Genomic DNA, 23,866 nt, shown 5'->3' on the forward strand with positions numbered 1-23,866 from the left:
TCATAATTAACCAAATTTTATTTAATGGCTATGGATAAGGTTGTGGGATGCTTGGTGTCTTTTTCACCTTGGATTTCACTACCAAGCCTTCATGTCTAGGGACAGGGCTTGAGGAAGAAAGGAGAAACTGGGTGTCAATGAGTAGTTTTAACATCTCTGGAGCAATCCTGTCCCCCATGCATGCATAGGACCTGAAAGGCCACATCAACAGGTGCTAAGCCAGCTGGCTGACACTCTAGCACGGCTACACCCTAACAGCTCGACAGGTCATGACTACAGAAAGGCAAATGTAGGTACCTATGCTTTACAAATAGAAAAGAAGGGTGATCTGATGAACTACAAGTCAGTTATAATCTCAGTTCCTAGGAAATACATGCAGTCAATGACCTTGAAAATTTCTTCCAGGTATATGGCGGTGGTGGTTTTGGCAAGTATCATAATGCATTTACCAAGGGTAAAAGTGAGAGCAGCGGATGTCATTCACCACAACCTTAGTAACCAACTGATTCTGCCATGCTATTTCCATATTTGGGTTCAGTCACTGAGGTCTGGATGGGGAGACAGCTACATGACTGAAAAAAGTGGTTAGGTGTAAAGGCCAGTGACTAGTGGTTTGTGCTCAGCCTGGAAATTGTTTTGGGGTGGCATTCCCCAAGAGTCTATTGGGATCTGTCCCAATTATTAGTGTCTTGAGGAAGAAGATGTGGTGCACTTGCCTCAGCTTTGTATATAACACCAGGCTGGGGTGCCTGTAGACATATACTGGTGGCAATGCTGCATTACTTAGACAGGTGGGAGGAAGGGGATTGCGGTGACCCTGTGAAATTTAACAAGGACAAATGTTGAGGTTTGCTATGGAAGGCAGAGTGCTGCAGACTGGGTCTGGGGAGCAGCTCTGGGGGAACAGGGAGCAGCCTGAACAGATGCCATCTGTGTTGTATGTGAGAGCCATGGCTCATCCCCTCTTCTCTCTGCCCAGAACACATAAGAAATTATGCTTTACGTACAGTAAAAGTTGTGAGAGTTGAGGTCCCCAGCACAGAAGAAGTCCAAAAAGGGACATGAAAATGGTCAGACATCTGAAGTACCTCTCCTATGAAGGCGGTCTGAGAGAGTTGTTGTTGTTCTGCCTGGAAAAGCGGAGACCTCACTGCAACCTTCCCATAACTAAAGGGGGCTTATTTGAAAGATAGATAAAGATATTTTACCAGGTCCTACAGTGACAGGATAACAGGTAATTGTTTTGAACTGAAAAAAGGGTAGGATTAGATTTTAGGAAGAAATTTTTGAATGTAAGGGTAGTGAGGCTGTGGGAGAGATTCCTGGAGAATTTGTGGATGTTCCATTCCTGGAGATGACCAAGGCCAAGTTGGAGGGAGCTCAGAGCAATCTGGTCTGGTGGAAGGTGTCCCTGGCCATAGCAGGGAGGTTTGAACCAGGTAATTTCTAGCAATGTCTTCCATCAGAAATCAATCTGTGATCCTATTATATAATATGTACATTATTAAAAATAGAAGAAAAATTATCATTAGGGTAAAATCCAGAGCCAACCAAGTACATTTGGACTATAAGGCAGTATATCAAAATTTTTGAAAAGGCCCCTTTAAAATGAATTCATTTCCTATGAATACAGGAGTTCTGTACCAGGTTTGGTCCCTGGATAGAAATTACTTATCCAGGAAAAAGAAAAGCCTATCCTTAAAGGAACAGTGACATAAGGCTCGTAAGAGTGTGCTTGGATGCTCAAAGCTACATTTAGTTTGCTTGAACACTCAGTTCCTGGGAACGGGCCAACACAAAGAGCTTCCCAAAGAATTTGGCAAAAGCCCAATGGGACTTTCAAGGAGAAACCATGCAGATGGTCTCTCGAGGTCTCTTCTAACCTCAAAAATTTTGTGAAGCAGAGTCAATCTTGCTTTCCTTGCTTTAAATCCTTTTGAAGAAGAAGCTGTAAATCCAGCATTGATTTAGGCCACCAAAGGTTCTGCAGATGTTTAATGCATCCCATTCTCATGGGAAGAGCTTGAGCCTTGATGTTTTATTGTTAGAGTCACCATCTTTAAAAAGTGAATCAGGAACGTGACAAGACATTGCATTGATGGAGAGAGAACAACTCCTCTTCCCCCTTCCTCCCCCACCTGTTCCCCTGCAAATATTAATCTGTAACCACAAAAAGAGTAAAAGATAAAGAAAATTCACCTGAGCAACCAGCGTCATGGTTAATTGTGAACACAATTTAACTTAAACCAAGGCACTGTTCCATAGTTGCAAGACAGTAGCAAGTGCCTATTGCAGCAACCAATCCTCACAGCTGTGACAATGCAAAGAGAAAGGGGTGTTTAAAGAAAAGTCCCAGCTGACGCTCAATTAAGTTTTTACATAGGTTGTGAGCAGATGCCTGAGGGAGCTTAAGCATGAGATGGTTGAAAACAAATTGAGCCCCGTAATCACTACTTCCCTTTGTACACAGGCTGAGACTCATGCATTTCTACAATAACAATCAAAGCATTTCCAGGCTGCCCAGACTGCAGTGGTGCAAAACACCACTTGATTACGGCACATCTTGACCTTAGACATGTCTACTTTCACAGAAGGTTATTCCTAATTTATCCACTTACAGTAATTTCACAACTATAAGGCACACCGGATTATAAGGCGCCCTTCTGGGTGTCAGCAAATTTCCAAATTTTTGCCAATATATAAGGTGCACTGGACTATAAGGTGCACTTTTTTTTGCAACGAGGATTCACCGCCAGTTCCCCCCGTGTGGTTGTTGGCCGAGGCCCCGCCTCAACCCGGCAGCCGCGGGCCTGCCTGTACCTGGCAGCCACGGCACTCAGGGCCCGCAGGCCCCCCTGCACCCTGCAGCCGCGGCGCCGCGGGCCTGCCTGTACCTGGCAGAAGCAGCACCACGGGCCCCCGGGCTCACCTGCACGGGCTTGTGACTCACACTTCCAGGTTGGCAAATTTCCGAACTTTGCCCATATATAAGGCGCACCGGACTATAAGGCGCACTTCCAGCTTCGGGTCAAAATTTTAGTCAAAAGGGTACGCCTTATAGTCGTGAAATTACTGTATTTTCTATACACTGTGCGAACAAAACCTGAAACTAATGAAAGCAATATTAACTTTTTTGAGAGTAAACATTTCAGAAGCTTATACTTGTTGGACAGAAATAGAAAATAATAATACTACTGATAATACTAATAATAGAGTAACTACTGTGTTTCACTTTTGTCTTATGATCTTCCCAAAGAAACAGCCAAAATAACCCCACCCCAAACCTCACCAGGTACCTGCATGGAACTTGCAGTTAGGGACTAACAGAGTCATAAAAAAAGAATTAAAATATTTATCTGCATAGGCAAAGTGAAAATGTAGCTGCTCATAAAAGTTGAAAGAAAACTGCTTCGTTGTGGATAGCCTGGGTGGTACTGACTGAGCATATCTAAGCCCTCCTGCGGCATTTTGCACCATTTTCTAGACCACCCACTCAGATGAGGATACACAAACCACATGTGCTAGGAATGTCAGCCCTGCACTGAAAGCAGTATCAGCATTATGACCTTATTCCTTGCACAGCCAGGATTTTAATACAAATTTGCTTGTATTTTCAATTCCTTTGATTCTTTAATGGTTTGCATGTAGTCATTAGCTATTAGATGCTTAAGAAATTGAAAACCCCAACATGATCAGAGTAGAAACATTTTAAACAAATATTTCCTATCCTTTTCCTCCCCAGAATAGATAAGCTTTATTTCTAGGTCTTATTAAAAAGTTGTATCTCACACCTTCACAAACCCACTCTTTCCTAAACAGAACTCAGACATTGTATTATGTCTCTCTGTGAGCAATGATAAAAGCTAATAGTTTATTCCTTGCTGTCATGAGAAGGGTGAAGTTTACTAACAGAAATTGCAGGTTTATAGCATCAGTTCCATAAAGGAACATACAAAATTGCATAATCCATTTGATGGAAGATTTGGGAAATGGTTACTTCCAGTCAGAATTATACTGAATGATAAAAAACACACATCTGCTACATTCACAGGCCTACATTTGACTTCACTCAAATTTCAAGACTGGAAAAATTAAAGCAAATGAAAAATGCAAGATTATCACTTTGCAGTGCAATCAGTCCAGCTGAGGTAAAACATAGAACATAAGTCAGATGCTGAATCTGAATTGTTTCAATCAATACTGAAACAAATGTGAAACAGACATTAGAATCCCAAACATTAAAATACCTTCAATTTTTTATGTTGCTGCAATCTCCATCTCTCTCTGTCTCCACTCACCAACAACTGCAGCAGATTTTACAGTAGCAAACCAAGGCAGTTCTATTACTGCATCTTTTCTTTACACCTTTTTTTCTTCCTCCCCACTCCACCCCACACCCCAGGGCTTTGTTCTCACTGTGGTAACACTTCTCTTTCCTGTCTAGTCACAGTGGCATTTCTTGCTGCTCAATCAAATGCAAGGCCCTTACAGTGAATGTGCTTTGATGTTAATTTATCTGTCCAGACACAGAGCCAGCCTTGTAAATGTCACTGGTTTAGCAGTGTTAATGCACTGATTAACTCCCAAGCATGCACAAAAGCACTGCAGATATATGTGTTTTAGTCCCTGTCATCTGTTAGTAAGGCTTTTATGCCCAGCATTAAGGCTTCATATAATGTGCAGAGTAGCTTCCTGGTGTACACTACATTCTACTGTACATGGCTTGACAATTAAGAAAACTATCAAGTCTCATAAAAACACATGCCTCACACTTTTAAAACTTTGAAACACCCCTTATTTCACTGCTTATTTTCATAGCTCCTCCTAGCTCCTGCTGTGGCTGAAAACCTGACAAAATTTTCACTGTGACACTTAATTTCTGCAAACCACAGACCAGTGAGCAAACATGAAACAGACTCTGTAGACTGAAATAAGAGTTTACTAAAACAGAGTTTGTCGTCAAACACCAGTGGTGAAAGATGGGATATGGTGTATCCTACCATCAGAGCAGTGTCTGGAGTAAGATAATGCATACAAGAAAATGAATGAGTCAGTTTTCACTCCACACAATTCTACAGCTTTCCTATCAGTTTTACAAACTGACAGGTCTTGAAGTCAATGGGTGATTCAAGAGACCCCAAAACACTGGTATGGCTTCTAGGAAAGGAAGATTATACCAAGTAAGGACCAAGGACTCAAACTAGATTGTGAAAGTACTTTATTCCACTGTGAGAGTGGGAAAGAAGAACAATGGGTCAGGCAAATCCCAAGAACTTGCAATTTCCTTCCCAGAGACTAAAAGAAACTTTAACAGAAATATCCTGGGCTTTCCAAATGCATTGTACTGTGTGCATTTTATTTCTAAAATTTGAAAGCATAGTCTTTTCCTAAAAACACCAAACCAATGAAGAGAGAGAGAAATTATCAACCATTTCTTACAGTCCAAAGCCTGAAGACTGAGCACAGATTTAGTTTTACCTTGGAAGACTCTCTTCACTTCAGTGTACAAGAGGAGGAAAGGAGGCCCTTCCTCCCTTCTAGCTCTTTTTCTTTAGCATGGACTTAGATGGCCTTCAAATTTAGATTATATTGAAATTTTTGTAAAGCCTCTCAGATGATTAGAATTTGTTAAAAAAAAAAAAAAGGAAGAAAAAATTAAATTAAAAACTTTTTACAAAATTGTGTACCCAATTGGACATCCACTTTCCGAGAAGGAAAGTTACTAGTGAAAAAAACTGTCTTTGCTACTGGATACAACGACTGCTGTAGTAACAATGACTCATGTTGAGAATTTTACTCTAGATACTGGAATTCTCTGCTAGTCTCTGTCTATCTGGTCCAAATTCTCACTTAAAGCAGTTTGTAACAGCTTTCTGTTAAGTAAAACTTCAAAACATTTGTTGCCAAAACACTTTAATCCATCCCGAAAATCAATGCTTACAGACCTTAAAGACTTGGAAGGGTATCTTCTTGTTTTCCCTTTAAGAGTAATATGAATGTCTGAAATTAGGTGAATATAGTTTTATTTTGTTTCCATATACAAAATTAGATGAAAATATCTAACTTCAAAATTTAAATCAAAACTTAGTCACTCTATTTCTATCAGAGTTTTGTGAAAAAGTCAACACACACATTGACACCAACAGTCTATTTTCTCTCTCTCACTGAATTAGAAAATTTAAGAGTTTAAGGATCATCCACAGTTTGCATGAAATTCAGCACTGATTTGATACTATAATTGATGCCATCTCCCTTTTATGCCCATTCACCTAGTTTCTCTTTTCCTCCACCCATGTTCTCAGTGTACAATAAAGTTTATCTGTATTTTAAGGGTAAAATGATTCATTTCACCATTTCTAAGAAAAACAGTGCAATAGTCATACTAGAAGTATCCCCTTCTGAAACTCAATGAGTCTTTACCACAAGACTTAGTTAGAAAAGTCTAAATGGACAAATTTCCATATACATCTGGTATAACTAAAAGACAGGAAAGTTGAACACACATTTGTAGACCAAAGCTTTTTAAGGTTGCTTTTAGATTACCAAACATTTTTATATAAAACAATCAACAAAAATTGAAGTTTATCCCCTTTACATGCACCCTTTTTCCCTTCCCCATCGTCACCTGCCTTCTGTCAATACTAAAGTTAACATTACACTCCCACTCCTCCATCCCCTCCCCAATTGCACATTAAACATGGACTTAAAAGAACAACATAACGCTTCAAGTATGCTTCATGCCAATCATCAATAAGAGTCATAACATTACTGAAAAAGTACACTTATTCTTCAGAAGCCTAAGGAGGACTTCCTGCGGAGTATGATCAAACAACATTTTAAATAAGAAAAAAGCTCCCCAACCCAATATGTATCGTGCCCTTTCAAAAAGAGTAAAGTGTAAAATTTTCTTTGGACTTAAAGAAACAGTATTAAGATTTACCATCTGAATAAGAAATAACCCCAATAGTTTTTCAGTGCTGCACAAACTGTGCACATGAAACAGTAAGTCTTAAAGATATTACTGTTTAGCTCTACACATAGAGACTACATGTGGCGTATAAGCATACACGTGACATACTGGCCTGTCTAGCAACAAGATACATTTTTAGTGTGGTAAACCTGAATAAACCTTTGCATCCAGAAGTATTTTTAATATTTTTTTCTTTTCATTTAGGAATTTGTATTTTTAATATAAAGGTAATGATTTCATGAAGAAACCACCAGCAATAGGAGAGTATGAAGCACTGATGTGAAACCAAGTACACATCCTCTCATTTGATCACGCATAAACAAGGATCCCAATTTTAAGAAATAATGGATGGTATGAAAGAAAACTTATTTTTATAGACAAGAAATTCTTCTGGAAACACAGTAAGGTTATTGAACAGATACCAAAATCTGGAAAGTTTAAAAAGCATATGTGCATGTATGTGTGTGTCTATATATACACACACAGGTGTGGTATACGTGTATATATAAACACACACGTACAGATGATATCATACATGCATTTATTTAACTGTATAACAACATTCTTTTTCTTTTCAAATAAAAGGTTTTAATTTAGCAGTTATAAAAAAAAAAAAAAAACTACATCAGAAAAATCCCCAAAACAAACTAAGCAGATCATATACTTTATGAACAAACAAAAATGTTATGCAAGAAGTTTTATGGTAGAAGTGAGTCACACACTGGCAGCAGAAGAGTGTTGAAAATAGAAGTAATAAATAGCTCCAAATTAAGAATTTTCTACAACATTTTCTTTAAAGACAGAACCAGTATTTTTTCTTTTATCATGAGCTCCTGCAGAACATCTCCACTCTAATATATATTTAATTTTCCAACATTTAAATCAACACAAGAATGAAGACTGCAAGAGTTGCCAAATTCAGGACAGTATACATAACATTTTTAGTGAAAAGTCTTATTGGTTTATTCACTGAGGCTAGACAGCAAGTCATATTAACCTATTTGTTGCACTTTTTAACCATGGTCAGTATCTATAAGTGGATAGAATCAAGGACCTGCAGTCCAACTTGCTGTGGTCAACAGGAAATTAAATACAGGACCAGTGCTTGATCACCAAGTTTGTATCTTGCTTCCTGGAACTGTAGAGCTGGAATCAAGGCTGTAGTGTTTTAACTGACTAAAGAAAGATAGCAAGAAGTGGCATTTTAACATGAATAAGGTTGCTAGGCTTGTGAAAGTACTGCATCAAAAGAGCACACAAGGGACCCCACTACTTGCAATATCTGGTAGTGTCACTCAGTGACTCATTGACTTTAGGATACATGTATGCAATAATAAATAGATCAGTTATGTAATAAGGCAGTGTGTTGAACATGCATTCATCTTGTGGACTTGAACACCACAGAGAGAGATACATGATATCATACACATTCATTAAGAGTAAGTTTTTTTTTCTGTGTTTGTTTTTCAAGGCTATCCAGGCAAACTCTTCCAGAGCATTTTCTTCTTGAGAAGAGTGGTCCTCTGAGTCTGGTCACTTTTTCTCTTGTCAAGAGACTGGCTTTAAGGAAAAATAAAAGCTGAAGAGGTTTTTGGTTTTTTCCCCCCTCCATTTTGGTCACATCATTCTGCATACGTCATTTAAAGAACAGTTTTTGACGCAGCCATATGCTGAATCCTCAGGAGGTTCCAGATGTTTCCAGGTAACTCTGTAGTTTACGGACTGTGGTTTTGTCCAGTGAACAAAGATCAAAGTCAAAGGTTGTATTTGTGATATGAAAGTGTCCAGTTTCTTCTATAAGATTTACTATCTGAAAGAAAAGAAAAGATGCAGTTGGACATTCCAGAAGTTTTACATGCCCACTGTAAGGATAAACAAGTACCATATGAAAGGCCTAACATGAGTTAAATTACCCCAATACTTGCAGGTTTAACCATTATCCTTATCATTAATTTCCTTCCTGACATGCATTATTGTCCCGCTTACAGTACCCTGGGTTTTTTTAGCTCATCATCAATCATAATGGCAGCATATCCATCTGCTGTTCCAGCAAACATTAGCATTGACAATATATTTTTCAAATGTTCAAAGAAAATCTGCTTATTTTCTAATTCAGTTTAAAAAATGGGAGGGGGCAACATTATATCCTTAAGCTCAAACAAATAATTTTAAAAAACCCAGGTAGATCTCTGGAATATTTACTATGTGCATAGCTGCTAAGCAGGTTACATTTGGAAATAAATGGCATAAGCCTTTCTGCAAGCAAGGAAAAGAAATAAATCCTTAGAGAGTCCAGTCCCTATTAAAATATAGATAGATAGATAGATAGATAGATAGATAGATAGATAGATAGATAGATAGATAGATAGATATACAAGAGCTGTTACATGAACTCTTAGTTCCCACACTAGCAGTCATTTTTAGAGTAACACAGTTAAATCTATTTTTTTTCATCCAAATCAACCATGCAAGGACTCCCAGCAATATCATAACATCACTTAGGTTGTGGGGACTTCATCCTTGGAGACATTTCAAAGTCATGTGATATAATCCCAGGCAACTGGCTCCACATATCCCTGTGACCTCCAGAGATTCCTTCTAATCTTAACCATCCCACAATTCTATGAAATCAACAGTTGATACCTAACTTGGTGCCTTTCTGCAGTTGTGACATTTTTAGTCTCTAAACTGTAGTCTGTATTTTTGAAGAGTGGTTATACTCAATACAGAACTGCTGCAAAAACTAACTCCAGATATGTTAAGTTCCATGATGCACACCTACCTTGACAAAAACATTGAGCATCCTGAAAAGCCAAAGCATTATTCGTCAGAGAGGGCTACCACAGTGCCAACACACGGTTGCTATAAATCTCTTAGGTGCTGCTTCATTCCAAGAGACAGACATGCCAAGAGCACAGAGAAAGGCACCCCACCCTGTAGTAGCCTCTGGGCAGCTCATGGACTGACAGAACAACACTGTTCTTCTCAGTCCTTCCAACCATCCCTCATGCAGCATTCAGGCTACAGTCCAAATCCTGTCTGCAACCTCCAATTTGAAACCCATTTAATTCTGGGGCTTCCACATACACCTTCACTGAAACACTACTGTGAGATATTCCTTGACTGTTTTGAGTTTTACTACTCTGACCACAATTCCTTTTCCACAGCTGGATAAGATGTATGCACACATGGGTTACAGAACGTACCTTAAAAAGACAAATCTGATAGGAATAACCAACTTCACAAAGAACAATGAATTTCAACTAAATATTTTGCAATTTCCACTCCATGTCATTTTATAAACAGATTATTTTTTTCTTCTCAGACCACAGAAGTAAAGACTATGTTGATGATAAATGAAATACGAAATATGTATTGTCAGGCATTGAATGACACAGCCCAGGACAGATTAAATAGAACAGATGCAAGATAAAATAATAAAAGGGAAATGCTTATTACAATAAAAATCTCCCTTTTCAATCACCCTTTATTTTCAAAGGTGGGAAAAAAGAAAAATAAAATCTGTTTAATTTGGTTTGCAGCTGCCCAAAATTCTGAAAGTACCTCAGAAAAAATCCTGCTTTTATTAACACAATTTAAATCTGTACCTCTTGCTTTCAATTTATTTTCCATATAGGAATTTTAAATCTAAAGTTACTAACTTCATTTGTCTCCTTGTTGATTCACAGATTCTTGTAACACTTTTTTATCTCCTACCGTTCTGCAATTAACATGAGGAAAACAACAATCAAGTAGGGAAAAAAACTGATTGATACCAGAAGCAAACTTTGATATGTATTATTATTCTCATTTTTTGCCCTCTCTTGAGTGTCATCTCTCACGAAAGAGAGAAGCAAAGGTAAGTAGTCAATTCAGCCTCCTTTTGTAGAGTTTGGAATCTAATCTTGGGCTTGCTATCTGAATATCCACTGTCAGACATATAAATGGCTGCACAAGAATTTTACAGAAGCAGAGGCCAGTTCAATGCATTGAACAACTCCATCTATAGCATCCTTGCCTTACTGTGGAAGAATACCACCCTAATAACCCACACTGCAATATACTTGATTTTAGTAACAAAGACCATGTGAAAGTGTTAACACATGTATTTTTAAACAGTGCTGCATATTTTAAGAAATGGATAAGGACTTCTATTGATCAAGTTGTACTTTGGGCTTTTAAGCTCTAGGTCAAGGGAAACATAAACATTTTAAACATATCCCTCATCCAGCCCCCAAGAGATACAGTCACTATGTCTGGGCACCTGGCAAATGGCTGAAACAAACCCCAAAGGCTTTAATGGATGTACAAAAACGTATCAAGATAAACCCAGACAGCTCAATGAAAAACACCTGCCTGTGTGCCAGTCAATGAGGAATTCATGACTTATAGTATTAGCATATGCATCCTTGTGCTATTCAGAAATTCTTCAAAAAGAATAAAAGGTTGAGATTAGTTGCTAGGAAGTCTGACAGTTCTAACATTAAAAATGTAGCATTAAAATGTTTTATTCCGAGAGCTCAGGCAGCAAAGAACAAAAATATCCCATTTGTTCCTGCTGTATAAGCTTTGCATTTCTGCTGTAAATTACATCTCTGTTTACATAATGTCTCTCTAGCTCAGTTTCATCATTATCCATCATAGTATAACTATTTATCAGCCTTTAAACAAGCAAATGAGTGTGTTTGTATAAGGAAGCCAAAGTGCAACTAATGACAGTCATTTTTCAATTTATGGAGGGTTTTAGGCCATGTGATAGTTTCCAGACCTCCAAGCTGCCCCTGGCAGAAAATTTTAAGAAGATAGTTGCCATCTGAAGTTAAGCAAGTTCAGAGCACGAGCAATGCAATTTCCAGCCATGCTGCATACTCTGAATTTCTTCTTACGCCTGTGTTGCCTAATGCACTGGATTTCAGATTGTTTACCAGCTGAAGATACAACTCCTGATGCCTCAAAATAAGATACCAAGTCTTACCAGAAATGTTGCTGCGTTTCATGGAGTCATGCTAACATTTTCTGCACTGAAAATGCAGAGTTAGAAAAACTGCTTTAGCCAGTCAAGATTTGAATATATTGTACATTCAGCATTAACATCTGATTGCAGACTCCATTGAAAAAAAAAAAAAAAAAAGTGCCTCATCACTGTAAATTCCTCACAGTGAAAGATGTGGTAGAGGAATTTATTTGTTAATGGAATTTAAGACCAATTTCTGTCTTCCCACAGTCCAATATTCATATGAAAACTCACAGGACTAATTTCTTGGTCATGCCTTCTCCCTCTCAGGCCATTCTTTTATGTTTGTAAGTAGCACTTAACATCAGAATTATTTCACTATGCATCTGGGCACTTGCAGTATCACATCTCTCCTGTCTTCTCTCTTTCTCAGCTTCCTTTAACAAAGTGTCTCAAAGAGAATGCCTCTCTTGGGAAAGAGCCACATTCACAGATATATTTTTCTCATTTCCAATTTGGCTGCATTCCTGTTTGCTGTCATGCCTATGGACTTGGTAACAACTGAGATTGGAATAAAAAATTTAAAAAAGAAAATCCTTTTCATGTTCCTCAGTGCAAGTTTAAAAAGCCTGTGCTTTTACACTATATCAATGCCTCCATTGTTCTTTTGTAAGTCCTTTCACTGAAAATTCCCTCAAAACCTCTGTGCAAGAGACTTACCTGCTCTAACATAAACAAACAAGACGACAGCCACCATTCAGGAACACATGACTCCATCACCATTCCACTTCAACACCAACACCTCTAAGACTCTTACAGCTGTCTACAATTTTCTGTTGCCTATTTTTACATTTGATCCTTCTTCTCATGCAGTAACCACAATCTTGTTATGCAGTTTTGCACCTTGCTGTTCTCACCTTTGTACTTCCTACAATCTATATGTATTTCTTAGCCTAGAAGTTTCACATTAATTTCTAGAAACTTTCTCAGCTCTGTATTTTTTATTTCTGTGCACACTGGAAGTATTTTACATTAACTACATAGTTGCAAAGCAGTGAGGACATTTAAGATGGGATGGCAGATTATTTTTAATGTAGAGAAGTACTGATTCTCTGCAAGTTATTCATTCAGTATTGGGAAGATATTTCTGTAAGTGGATAAAATGATATGATTAATGAGTTGCAAAATACTAAGGCATTAGAGGTTTTAAAACTAAGCTGTTTTTTGCTTTACAGCAGCATAGACTATTCACTAGTGCAGACAGTCTAACAGGTAAGTAACTTGGCTCTTCTGCTGACTCCTGGAAGACCTCTGTAGCCAGTATTATGCTGTTCCCAGCAGAACTGAATTGCTGACCCAGTCTGCACAGCCTGGTCATAAATCCAGCTTTCACAGGGGCTGTACCAGCCTGCAAATACTCTGAAACACGGGAAACAATCCACAAGAACAATTTCCCCCAGGAAGGCAACACCAGTTCCACATCAACCAAACTTTCATAATGTAAATAATAAAGTGTAAGTAATCATGGATTACAGCATTAAAATGCCTCCCTCCTAATGCAAGTTGTGAGCCAAAGTTCACGAATGAATGCTTTCTCTGGTTTGATAAACTGTCACAAGAGAAAAAAAAATCTAGTTTAAAACACACAAGAATATACTACTCTTTTTCATTTACACAGAATAGGATACAGTAATTTCACGAATACAAGCCGCAGCAATTTGATAAAAATTTTGGTGGAAACCCGGAAGTGCGGCCAATATTCCGGGGCGGCTAATACATTAACAAAATTCTAAAAGCTGCCAACACGGAAGTGAGAGCCCGCGGCAGCCCCAAGCCAAGCTGCAGCCCGGCCGGCCCCGGCAGAGGTGGGAAAGCCTGGCAGAGGCGGGGCCTGCAGTGTGGGGGGCGGGGGGCTGAGCCTGAGCCAGCAGGGCGGGGCAGGGGGGGCGGCAGAGCCCGGGCCAACATGTCGGGGGAGCCCGGTAGAAGCAGGGCTGGCAGTGCACGGGAGCCAAACTGCATAGGAGAGGATAGCAGAAGCAGGAAGCCCGGCAGTGCGGGGCTGCCTGGTGGCAGGGAGAAGCCCCGTAGAAGCAGGGCTGGCAGTGCACGGGAGCCCAGAAGAACAGGGGCTAGCAGCGTGGGGGAGCCCGGCGGTGCGGCGGCCAGCAGTGCCAGCCAGGGCGAGCAAACATGGCAGTGGCGGTGCAGACGGGAGCGGGGAGCCAGGGAGCCTGGCGGCGGTGGCGGCAGCACCGCCCGCAGGGCGAGCAAACGCGGCAGTGCAGACGGGAGCAGGGAGCCTGGCGGCGGCGGTGGCAGCAGCACCGCCCGGCCGGCCCAGCCAAGCCGTAGCGCCGAGCTGGGCCATCCACCCCTGTCGGCAACCATGAGTGGGCCGAGCCTGCCTGGCCCCGCCCCGAGCCAGTAAACCCCGCTATGCCGCGATCCTGTTACTAATTGGCCAATTTGTGAAAGCTGCGCACGGATTCTCGCTACGAACGAAAGTGCGGCTAATATTCGGGGTGCGGCTTATCTATTGACAAAGACAGCAACATTGTCGAGGCACCGGAAGTGCGGCTTATACTCCGTGCGGCTTGTATTCGTGAAACTACTGTATTCTAAATTTCCAGCTCAGTTTTATTTCTTTACACATGATTTTTCCTTGTATTAGCACCTTCCCACAAAGCTTACTATAACAGTACTCCAATACTAGAATGAACACAATTTAGCGGACAAACCCACTATTTTTCTAACAAAGACAAACATTTCTTCATTACCAAATAAATGCTGCCAGCGAGAAAGAGAATGAGGAATTCAACTTGAAGTACTTTACTTAATCTGAAAGTGTTTCTTAGGATGACCAAATAATTCGAATTGGAAAGGATTTTGCTAGTCCCAGCCCCTGCTAAGAGCAGGCTCAATTGTGGAGTCAGATCTGGCTACTTTAGGCTTATCCTGTCAGAATTTCAAAAGCTCTAGGCCACCATCATGGGATAAAAAAGGTTTCTTGCTTGTTTTTATATTTGCTCTGCACAAAATATTTTGAAGCTGATTTTCTTTTCCAAAATTCCACATGAAGCCAGGTAAGCCCTGTGGTCTCCAGGCTGTCAAAAGAGCCCCAGTGAAAGTTGAGTTCACAGCCTAACTGCCAAGGCTGGGACAGTGGCTCAGTTCTGCACTGGCAACAGCTGTACCAGCCACCAATGTGTATCAGAAGTGATACCACTTGGAAGCTATGTCTTGGACAACTGGGGAATGAATGCTCAGGAAGCAAAGACAGGGTGGGAATTTACAACACAGTGGCTTTCCCAGATTCATTTTTAACATGAACTCTTCAAGAGTCAATGAATAATGTGAAGTGGACAGAGTGTTGCAATTCTTATATTATAACCTCCTGCAAAATAATTTCCCGATGTAGATAAAAATTTGGTGCTGCTACCATTCTAAAAGTATGCTTTGGCACCTTTGTAGGAAAAGGAAACTTGGGAGGTAACAGTACATTAAATATGAAGGGTAACCAATATGCATCACTGTGTATTATAGGACAAAATTGGACAAAGTTACCAGAATTCATCTTCAATACAGACTATCCTTAACCAAGATTTTCCTTTTCAATGACGTCTCAATAGTTTTCTCATCTTCACTTACAATATGGAGCCTGAACTAACAAAGTGGTTAATACTGAAACTTGCAATATATTGTTAACACACTTAGTCAAAAATGCCGTAAGTGATTGCAATCATTTAGAAATGACAAAAATTTTCCTCTTTACAACATCTCTAAAACTGGGATATAGTTGTGCTAAACATAATAAAACCATCTGTGCTACAACTGCATCTACTTTGCTGACAGTACTTATTGTTCAATCTTCACAATTTGCAATCCAATAGTTCTGAGAATACCACCCAAAACCAAGAACACTTTCTTTGCTATTACTATTGCATAACCTTACTATTGCATAAATTTGGAGTCTTTTTGGTTTGAACACTTTCACATTTTATTCATTCTATGACTTCAGAAGATGCAACAAATATATTATGTTTTTCTTCAAAGTGGGCTTTGCATTGAATTCTATGTTTTCTACTTCCCATAGGAAAAAACCTTGTTTTTTCAAGGTATCTCAATTCTCTCGGAGACAAGGCTGGTCATTTTCAGGAAAGAAGCAACAAGATTATTATCAAGTCATAGTGCACAAATATATCCATTCTCCCATCCTGCTTTCGTAATTATTGATACAGTATTTTCAAAAACATAACAACTGGTGAAAAATTTATCTCAGGTAATTTTAGCATTTTTTTTAAAAAATTGTCATTTAGAGAGACAACACAGTTACACACTTTAATAAAGTGCAAAAAAATTCCCCAGGAGGTAATGGACTTCTATGGACCATACAGGCTTGAAGGCTATTAAAAGTGATAGCAGAGTTTTTAACTGATAACTGATGACTAATTACAGAGTTTTAAATGAAAGCAAAAAAATAGAGACACTCAATGAGCACACTCTGATAGTGCATGAGAATGCTTCTCACCTGCTGCAGTACGTGTCTCTCTCTCAATGTCATTAATCTTCTGTGGAGCTCTACTAGTTCATCAAGATATGCCTAGAAACAAATTCCCCCCCATAAACAACTTGTTAATTAAGTCATAGCAATGCAATTAATAAACTTCAGATATCTTATTTTAAATCTTGGAATCATATAATATCCTGAGCTGGAAGAGACACAGAGGGAACACTGAGTCCAACTCTTGGCTCTGCACAGGACAATGCCAAGGGTCACAGCATGTGCCTGAGAGCATTGTCCAAACACTTCTTGAACTATGTCAGGCTGGTGCTGTGACCAGTTTGCTGGGGATCTCATTCCAGGGCCTGGCCACCCTCTGGGTGAAGAACCTTTTCCTAATATCCAGCCTCTCCTGATTCAGCTTCAGGCCATTCTCTCAGGTCCTGCCACAGATCACCAAGAAGAAGAGATCAGTGCCTGCCCCTCCTATTCCTCTCCGGAGGTCTTCCCTCCATCAGTGAGTTCACTCCCTACAGCCTCTCTCCAGGCTGGACAGACCAAGTGACCTCAGTGGTTCCTTGTTAACCTTCCCCTCTACACCTTTCCCCATCTTTGCAGCCCCCCTTTGGATGTTCTTGAACAGCTTCAAATCCTTCTTAGAGTATGGCACCCAAAACTGCACAAAGGACTTGAGGTAAGACCAAATTCTTTTTTGAGGTGTAACCTTTTATTAATAGTCTGGCATTCTCTAACTTAATACAATGCAAATACAAATTTTTGTGTTTAAGATACTTCACACTGACAGAAATCTTCCTAGGTGGTCATTTGCTGTAGAAGATAATCTCTGTATATCAACTGTGCCAAAAAGTATCAAAAGACTGGGGATACCAAAACAGCATCTTTAGAAAACACTTCCCATCTTTCCATGTAAGAACCAAACCCAAACACTCAAAATCAAATCAATCTTTTTCTATAGAGGTATGTAATTGTTTCCTTTGTGTAAACAGGGAGATAAAAGAAAGACTAAGCAAGACTAAACCACAGGTAAATTCCAGCGTTTCTTCCCTAAGATTTCAAATATGTCCCATGTCTCCACCTCCACAACAACTTTCTCCTTCAGCCTGAGCCATCAAAAACTCTTTTTCTTTTTTTTTTTTTTTCCCTTGTAAGCAGCAAGAGATATGGCTCCCAAACACAAACCAAAATATCAGAGCACTAAAAATCTAGGTGCTGCAGCTTCCATCTTTTGCCTCATGCTATCACAAAATTGATACTAGTACCAGAAAAATACAAGATTTCAGAGAAACATAGTGAGCAATTGTGTTGTGTTCACTCACAGAAGGATTGAAAGTTCTTGCCCACAACCAGTAGACAAATTTTAAATCAAATTATCTCAATGTTAAATGGTGACAGTTGCTTCACATCATTTTAGTTAACATGCTAAATCACACTGTCACTTCCTAATACACAGCTTTCAGAAAGGATTCTGGAAAATAGATGATTTCTTTATCCCCTAACTGATTGATTTGCAGGCTAGGAATACATCTGTGAACCCTCTACATTTCATTCCACTGTGAAGCACAATACAAACTCATGGTGGACAGTAGATTAAATAAACAGACAGAAGATATCCAACGGGTGAAATTTGCCAAATGACCTGACTGAAAAGCAGGGAAAAAAAAATCAAAATATTGAGAGAAGATCAAAGAATTATAGAAAGAAAACAGAGAAAGATCTGCACCTAAAGGAATCCAAAGCAAAGATGTATTAAGATTTTCATTCTGTAACAAAGGCTGGCATTTAGTAGGTACATTGGCATCATATTCAGGAGTAGTTTATTGTTATCTCATTGTTATTTACCTTATCACAATCCCCATTCTTCATTTGTTTATCTGTTTTGTTTTGCTTTATTGGAGTTTTCACTTCTAAAATCTGGAAAAGAAAGAAAATACTGTAAAATTTAAATGTATTGCTGGATACAACTACATATGGAAAATTCTACTGTTAATAACCCAAACTCAAAACCGAGCTTTTAATTCTTTAATCCACATAAATTACTCATATTTTTCAGAACAAAAAGCAACTTATAGCAGAAAATGCTGAGGTATTGGAATGACGCAATAGTGATATTATTAAACCTTAAAAGAAAGAATTTTATGTCATTTAAAGCCTTCTCAACACTTTTTTCCCCTATCTTTCACATGCTGGTAGGATAAGAGGTGATTTGGCAGATACAAAATGATGCTGAGGGTCTCTCCAGTGCCTTTGAAATGTCACATTACTACTGTATTTTTCTGTTCTTTTTTTTCCTCCAATACTATCTCTTTTCTTTGACAACAGAGGTTTTCAAACAGTCCATGAAAGGATCATATGAGTTATAACTAAAAAAGAAAGTGATTGACAGTAATTTCTTTTGCACTTATATGTACCCTTCTTTTAATGCCACTCACACCCATTTATTAGCCCTGATACAATCCAAAATTGCTTCATCTGATAATGAAACAAATCCAAGAAGAGTGCATCAACAAACAGCATGACACCATGCTTATAATTCCTAAGCTAGATAGAATTTAACCAGTTCTTCTGAAAAACATCGAAGAAAACTAAGTAATCACATATAATGGGAGATTATGTTTCACATTTCATTGTAAATGAGACTAACATCACTAGCATGATTAACTCCAAAACCATACCCAACAGCCACAACACAGGATAAAACTTGGTAATTAAAACAAGAAAATAAAGTCTGTAAGGACAGGTCTAGAAGCCTGCTGAAATTTTACCCCCAAGTTCTCTCTTGTTTCTCCTTCCCTTGGTATAAATTATTAAATTGCATATGTCCTTCCTAGGCTTACCAGCCTCTCAAAAATGACAGCTATTTCCCTGTCTAGTGACAGTGACTGCAGATCTGAGTTAACCTTACTTGATTTACTTAGCCAAGAGTGATGCACGTTCAGAATCAAAACAAACATTTTTGAATAACAATTCCAGTAGTTCTGTTTGACACCCTCTAGGGTTACTGCTGCGTAGGTCAGTAGCAGAAGAGTTTTGTCTTTAAAAAACCCCCATGCAACCCTACAAAAACCCAGACCTTTAATCATGGATTTGGTATCTTTTTAGATGCATTTGTTTTCACAGGAAGAAAATTCTTGGTTTCAAACAGAATCTTGCCAAGAACACAGTATATGTGAAAAAGCAGCTTCCTTACAGTGCTCTTGACATGCAGTTAAAAATTAACATCTTAAGCACTCTATAGATGAAATACAACATTAATCATGTCTGATGAAGCTAATACAAATACAAATTCTGTCTTAGCTCTTCAGTTCTATAAAGGAACTTAGTTAACAAACCTGATTTCATCCTGGCAAGCAGCACACGTTACCAAGAAGAGATGTCAAATGTGGCTATATGCTATATGTCTTGCTCCAAACTAGGACACTATAGTCCACACAATCTGAATTCTCACAATGTTTCCTGAAATTTTCAATTTTCAGCTTGATTATAACATTTGGTTCAATTACAGAAATGGAAGAAGGTATGTAAAGGTATTTTAGCAGACACACAGCTATTGTTTGGAGTGTCTAAATGTGGAGGTAGACCTTCTACTACATCACCAATAGGCAAAGGGACACAAAAGAGGTGACTGGGCTGCTGGTGAGTGGGCTGCTGATATTAAAACTTACAATCACTTAACAATTGCATTGGCTCTTTAGAAACTAGTCTTCATTAAACAACAAGCCATGGACAGGTTTTTTATTTTCCTTGTGCTCATGTGGTCAGTAAATCCAATATTCTTCCCCCCCACAGACAGCTTTTTAACCTCAAGACTACCTCTTAAAAACCTGTCACTTTTGTATAGACAACTTAGAAGAGCCTACAGTGGTAGAAAATAAGAATATTTTCTGCACATGGAATTACCTTCTCTCTGTGCACAACGTACTTCCTAGTTTGTAGGGTTTTTATTCCCCATGGTATATTTGAACTTGGCTAACTTGAATAATAATATTTATTCATTAAATCATTTCCTACTATAGCTTGTATTGAAATTCTTAATAGATAAACAAGGGCAAGTAAATAATCTGCCAGATAATTGAAGCAATAACAGAGACGAAATATAGAAAAACCCACCTATGAAGCTCACCCTTTAAACCATGAACTTGTGTTAGTGCACGTAGACGTTATTTTAACTATATCATAACTGTAAGTAGCCATTTAGTGCCAGTATGTGTGCTAACAGCTTTGTGTATGATACAATTGACACTGGGAATGAATCCTGCCTCCTTAGGTAACTGAAAAATGGTGTATTTTATTTTGTAAAGAATATAAGTTTTTATACTTAATTTTATATTTAGAGAGAGTGACTTACTGGGAGTGAGGTACTGCCCAAAAGCTAATTCTCATTTGTCCCTTTATTTTCTTTGAAAAACAGAGCTACTCTAGGTTGCTACCTCAGAAATAGTAACCATGATAGCTGTACCCTGATGCAAAATAAAAACTATTGTATCTTCTACTGCAGTAAAAAAAATATTGTATCTATCTAGATAAACATTGGTGGGGGAGAGGAGAAGAGACAGTCAATAAAGTCTTGAGCTGGATGTCAACTGTATCTACTGCTAATACAAAGCCAAACTGCATTTTTTTTTACCTGGCTGTTGCTGGTTTTCAGTACAGGTGGTGCTGGATCATGACGCAGCGATGAGGAAGCTGAGCTGCTATCACTATCGCTGCCATCACTCAGACTAACCCTGCCGGGAAGAAGAGACACAGCATTACATGTGCAGACAAAGGGCTGTCAAGTGGGATGAGATAGCCTTGGACTTTGAGGTAGGGACTTACAATGACCAATCCCTTGCAAAGCAGGCTATTGTTCATCAAGGTCACATGACACAGAGGCATCTGAGCAGGGCTGCACTCTGGCAGAAACTGCAGCACAGAGAAGCAGGTTGCCTGTCTGCACTCCACTGAGACAAAGTTAACAGCAGCTAATGTTACAGAAATGGTTAAACACCTACACAATTGAACTGCTTCTCCCTAGCTCAGTTCACAGCTATGTCAAAGGAGGAAACTGCTCTTTAGGGATACTCTTCTGCTCTTCTAAAAGCTTTCCGAACATTTTATTTCCCACCTGAATACACGTTTTACTGAAAAGTTCCTTGTTTATTCTCAAAAGAAGCATTTTTTCCTGATGAAAATTTAAAAACCTAGCATCTCAGGACAGGTCACACAAAAAGCTCAGCTCCTAATCCGTTTCACCCTTCACTTACTTATGAACAGGGACAATTTTTTTGTTGGGAAAAAAATCCATTAGTTATTTGGGATAAAAAGAAGTAGAGAAACAACAGCCTTAAAGTTCTATTAAAAACTTGTAATAAAATCTCCACACTCGGAGACAAGCTGAGCTTGAAACAACCCTTTATACAATCACTGACACCAACAAGTTCTCAAACAGCAAGTCATCTTGGTCTTTTCCTCCTTGATTCCAGCTGCTAAAGTACAGCTAAAGTATCCCAGGGAAGCAGCTGACATTCATTAAAGTTTTCCTGTTATCTTCCCATTCAAGCACTAGCTGACACTGGAACTCAAATGCTGTCCACTAACAGGAAAATCCTCTGAATTACATAAAGAACCTAACATGAAGAGCGTTTGAGAGAGGCAGTTTCAGGTCTTCCATAACCTTGAAAACCATTCAGATGGAGCTTCAAGCTGCATGACCACCAGATAAATTTTGGAATGCCTTCTGAAGGTTGCAGGAAGGATGGAGAAGCTTCTTTTAAAAAAATGAAATTAGAATTTCTGTGATAGATTCTTGCTTTACCTTCTGATGCACTCTTTTGTATTATCTACTGCATGCAGAATAAACTTGAAATTCAAATTTCATTGATTTGGATTTAATTTAACAACTTAATAATCTAAAACTGGCAAGCAAAGAGGTGACTATGTATAGAATGCCTTGTTCAAGAGTTGAAGAACAATTTTCTCTAATTTAGGGAGTAATTGTAACTCCTCAAGTCACAATGGCATGAAATCAAGTCAAACAAATGAGGATCATCATAACCATATTGATTAGTACAGGAAGAGTTGCATCAGGAATGGCTATTTGTGTTAGTGTTTAAGAAGGGCTCTTTTATGTACAGATGTTTTGGAAAGCGTGAATTTTTTGCCCATTTCCCACTCCAAGAACACCCTGTTAGTAACAAGCACTACACTTCTTGGTCAGCAGGTCACTCACAATCTTGAGACACTCACCTTCGACTCCTGCTTCCTCCTCGTGTATTTACAGGTTGTTCCAACTCAGAATCATTGTCCTTCTCATCTGCTTCATCTGATTCATCTTCATTATCATCTGAATGCAGATCTTTCATTATAGTCCTCAACGGGCCTGAAACAACAGAGACAGTAGAACACAATGAAGTTTACCTCCAAGTGTTTTGGGCAATTTACCCAGGTTTACAATCTTCCACACACAGTGTAGAGAGAGGAGAGTCTTAAAAATTGAACAAAGTAATGCACTATGGGATTATACTGCAGGGGCCTGTCCATGTTTTAGTGAACCTTTACTCACATGAGCAACTCAGCTTCAACAGACTTACTCATGACGATGAAGTGGCTCACACGTTCAAGTGTTAGAACTATTTGCACCCTGAACCATAGCTGATGTAAGCAAAATACTGTCATGACAGGAGAAATTGACATGAAATATATGCTTGCTAAAAGCATGCTTCTTTTGTATTGCTGGGGTTTAGTATTTTTTGCTTTCTCATTATAAGTGATTAAAGATCTACAGTGACATTGATCAGTGTTAGTACATTTGTTAGGTTAATCTATGTATGAGAAGTTGGTTCTAACAAATCACTCTGACTAAATTGTCCTGTGTACAAGGCAGTCACTTTGTCTTCTTGGTTTTCATGTATTTTAACTTCAGCTGTTCCCATTATTTCAGGGTCAATTTGAAATGGAGTAAGTACTTCACCCATGTTGATAAGTACAAACTGCATCAATACCACCCAACATCACATTACCAATTTTCCTGAATTAACAGGACTGTACAAAGCATGACTTGCTCACAACACTGCATTAAACTAAATTTGAGGTTTGATTTTCACTCTTTTTGCTCTAAGAGACAGTTACAGAAAGAGAACTATGTTTGATAGATCTGGGAAGTGTACTTAAATAAGAATGGGCAAAAGTAGATTAAAAGAGGGAAGAAAGTGAAATGTCCTGGTGACACACGACATTAAACCATGAAGTACAGCCCATCTAAGAAATGAAGCAGCAATTGAAAGCAGAAATTGATGGCTGTAGCAACAGCAATTACTATTATGGCTGTAATTCCTTCAGCCCAAGAAACACAGTACTAACATGAACACAGTGAGCCTGAGATGAAGCTTTCAACTCTCTATTTGCTAATGGGGAAACTGAGTCAAAGAGTGTCCTCCCT

General features: G+C 38.8%; 1 protein-coding gene across 2 annotated transcripts in view; it reads right to left on the reverse strand.

The window, feature by feature from the left end:
- Nucleotides 1–5,201: 5,201 nt before the first annotated feature.
- Nucleotides 5,202–23,866, reverse strand: part of MLLT3 (MLLT3 super elongation complex subunit) — a 138,320-nt gene continuing 119,655 nt past the window's right edge. For both annotated transcript variants that reach the window (XM_033086097.1, XM_033086098.1), the window contains 5 exons: nt 22,675–22,807; nt 21,074–21,173; nt 18,289–18,360; nt 16,456–16,527; nt 5,202–8,780 (listed from right to left, as the gene is read on the reverse strand). In XM_033086097.1, the coding sequence (XP_032941988.1) occupies nt 8,649–8,780; nt 16,456–16,527; nt 18,289–18,360; nt 21,074–21,173; nt 22,675–22,807 (509 nt within the window). In that variant the 3' untranslated portion in view covers nt 5,202–8,648. The remainder of the gene's footprint in view (nt 8,781–16,455; nt 16,528–18,288; nt 18,361–21,073; nt 21,174–22,674; nt 22,808–23,866) is intronic.

This window comes from Catharus ustulatus, chromosome Z (genome assembly GCF_009819885.2).
Source record: "Catharus ustulatus isolate bCatUst1 chromosome Z, bCatUst1.pri.v2, whole genome shotgun sequence".
Lineage (NCBI taxonomy): Eukaryota > Metazoa > Chordata > Aves > Passeriformes > Turdidae > Catharus > Catharus ustulatus.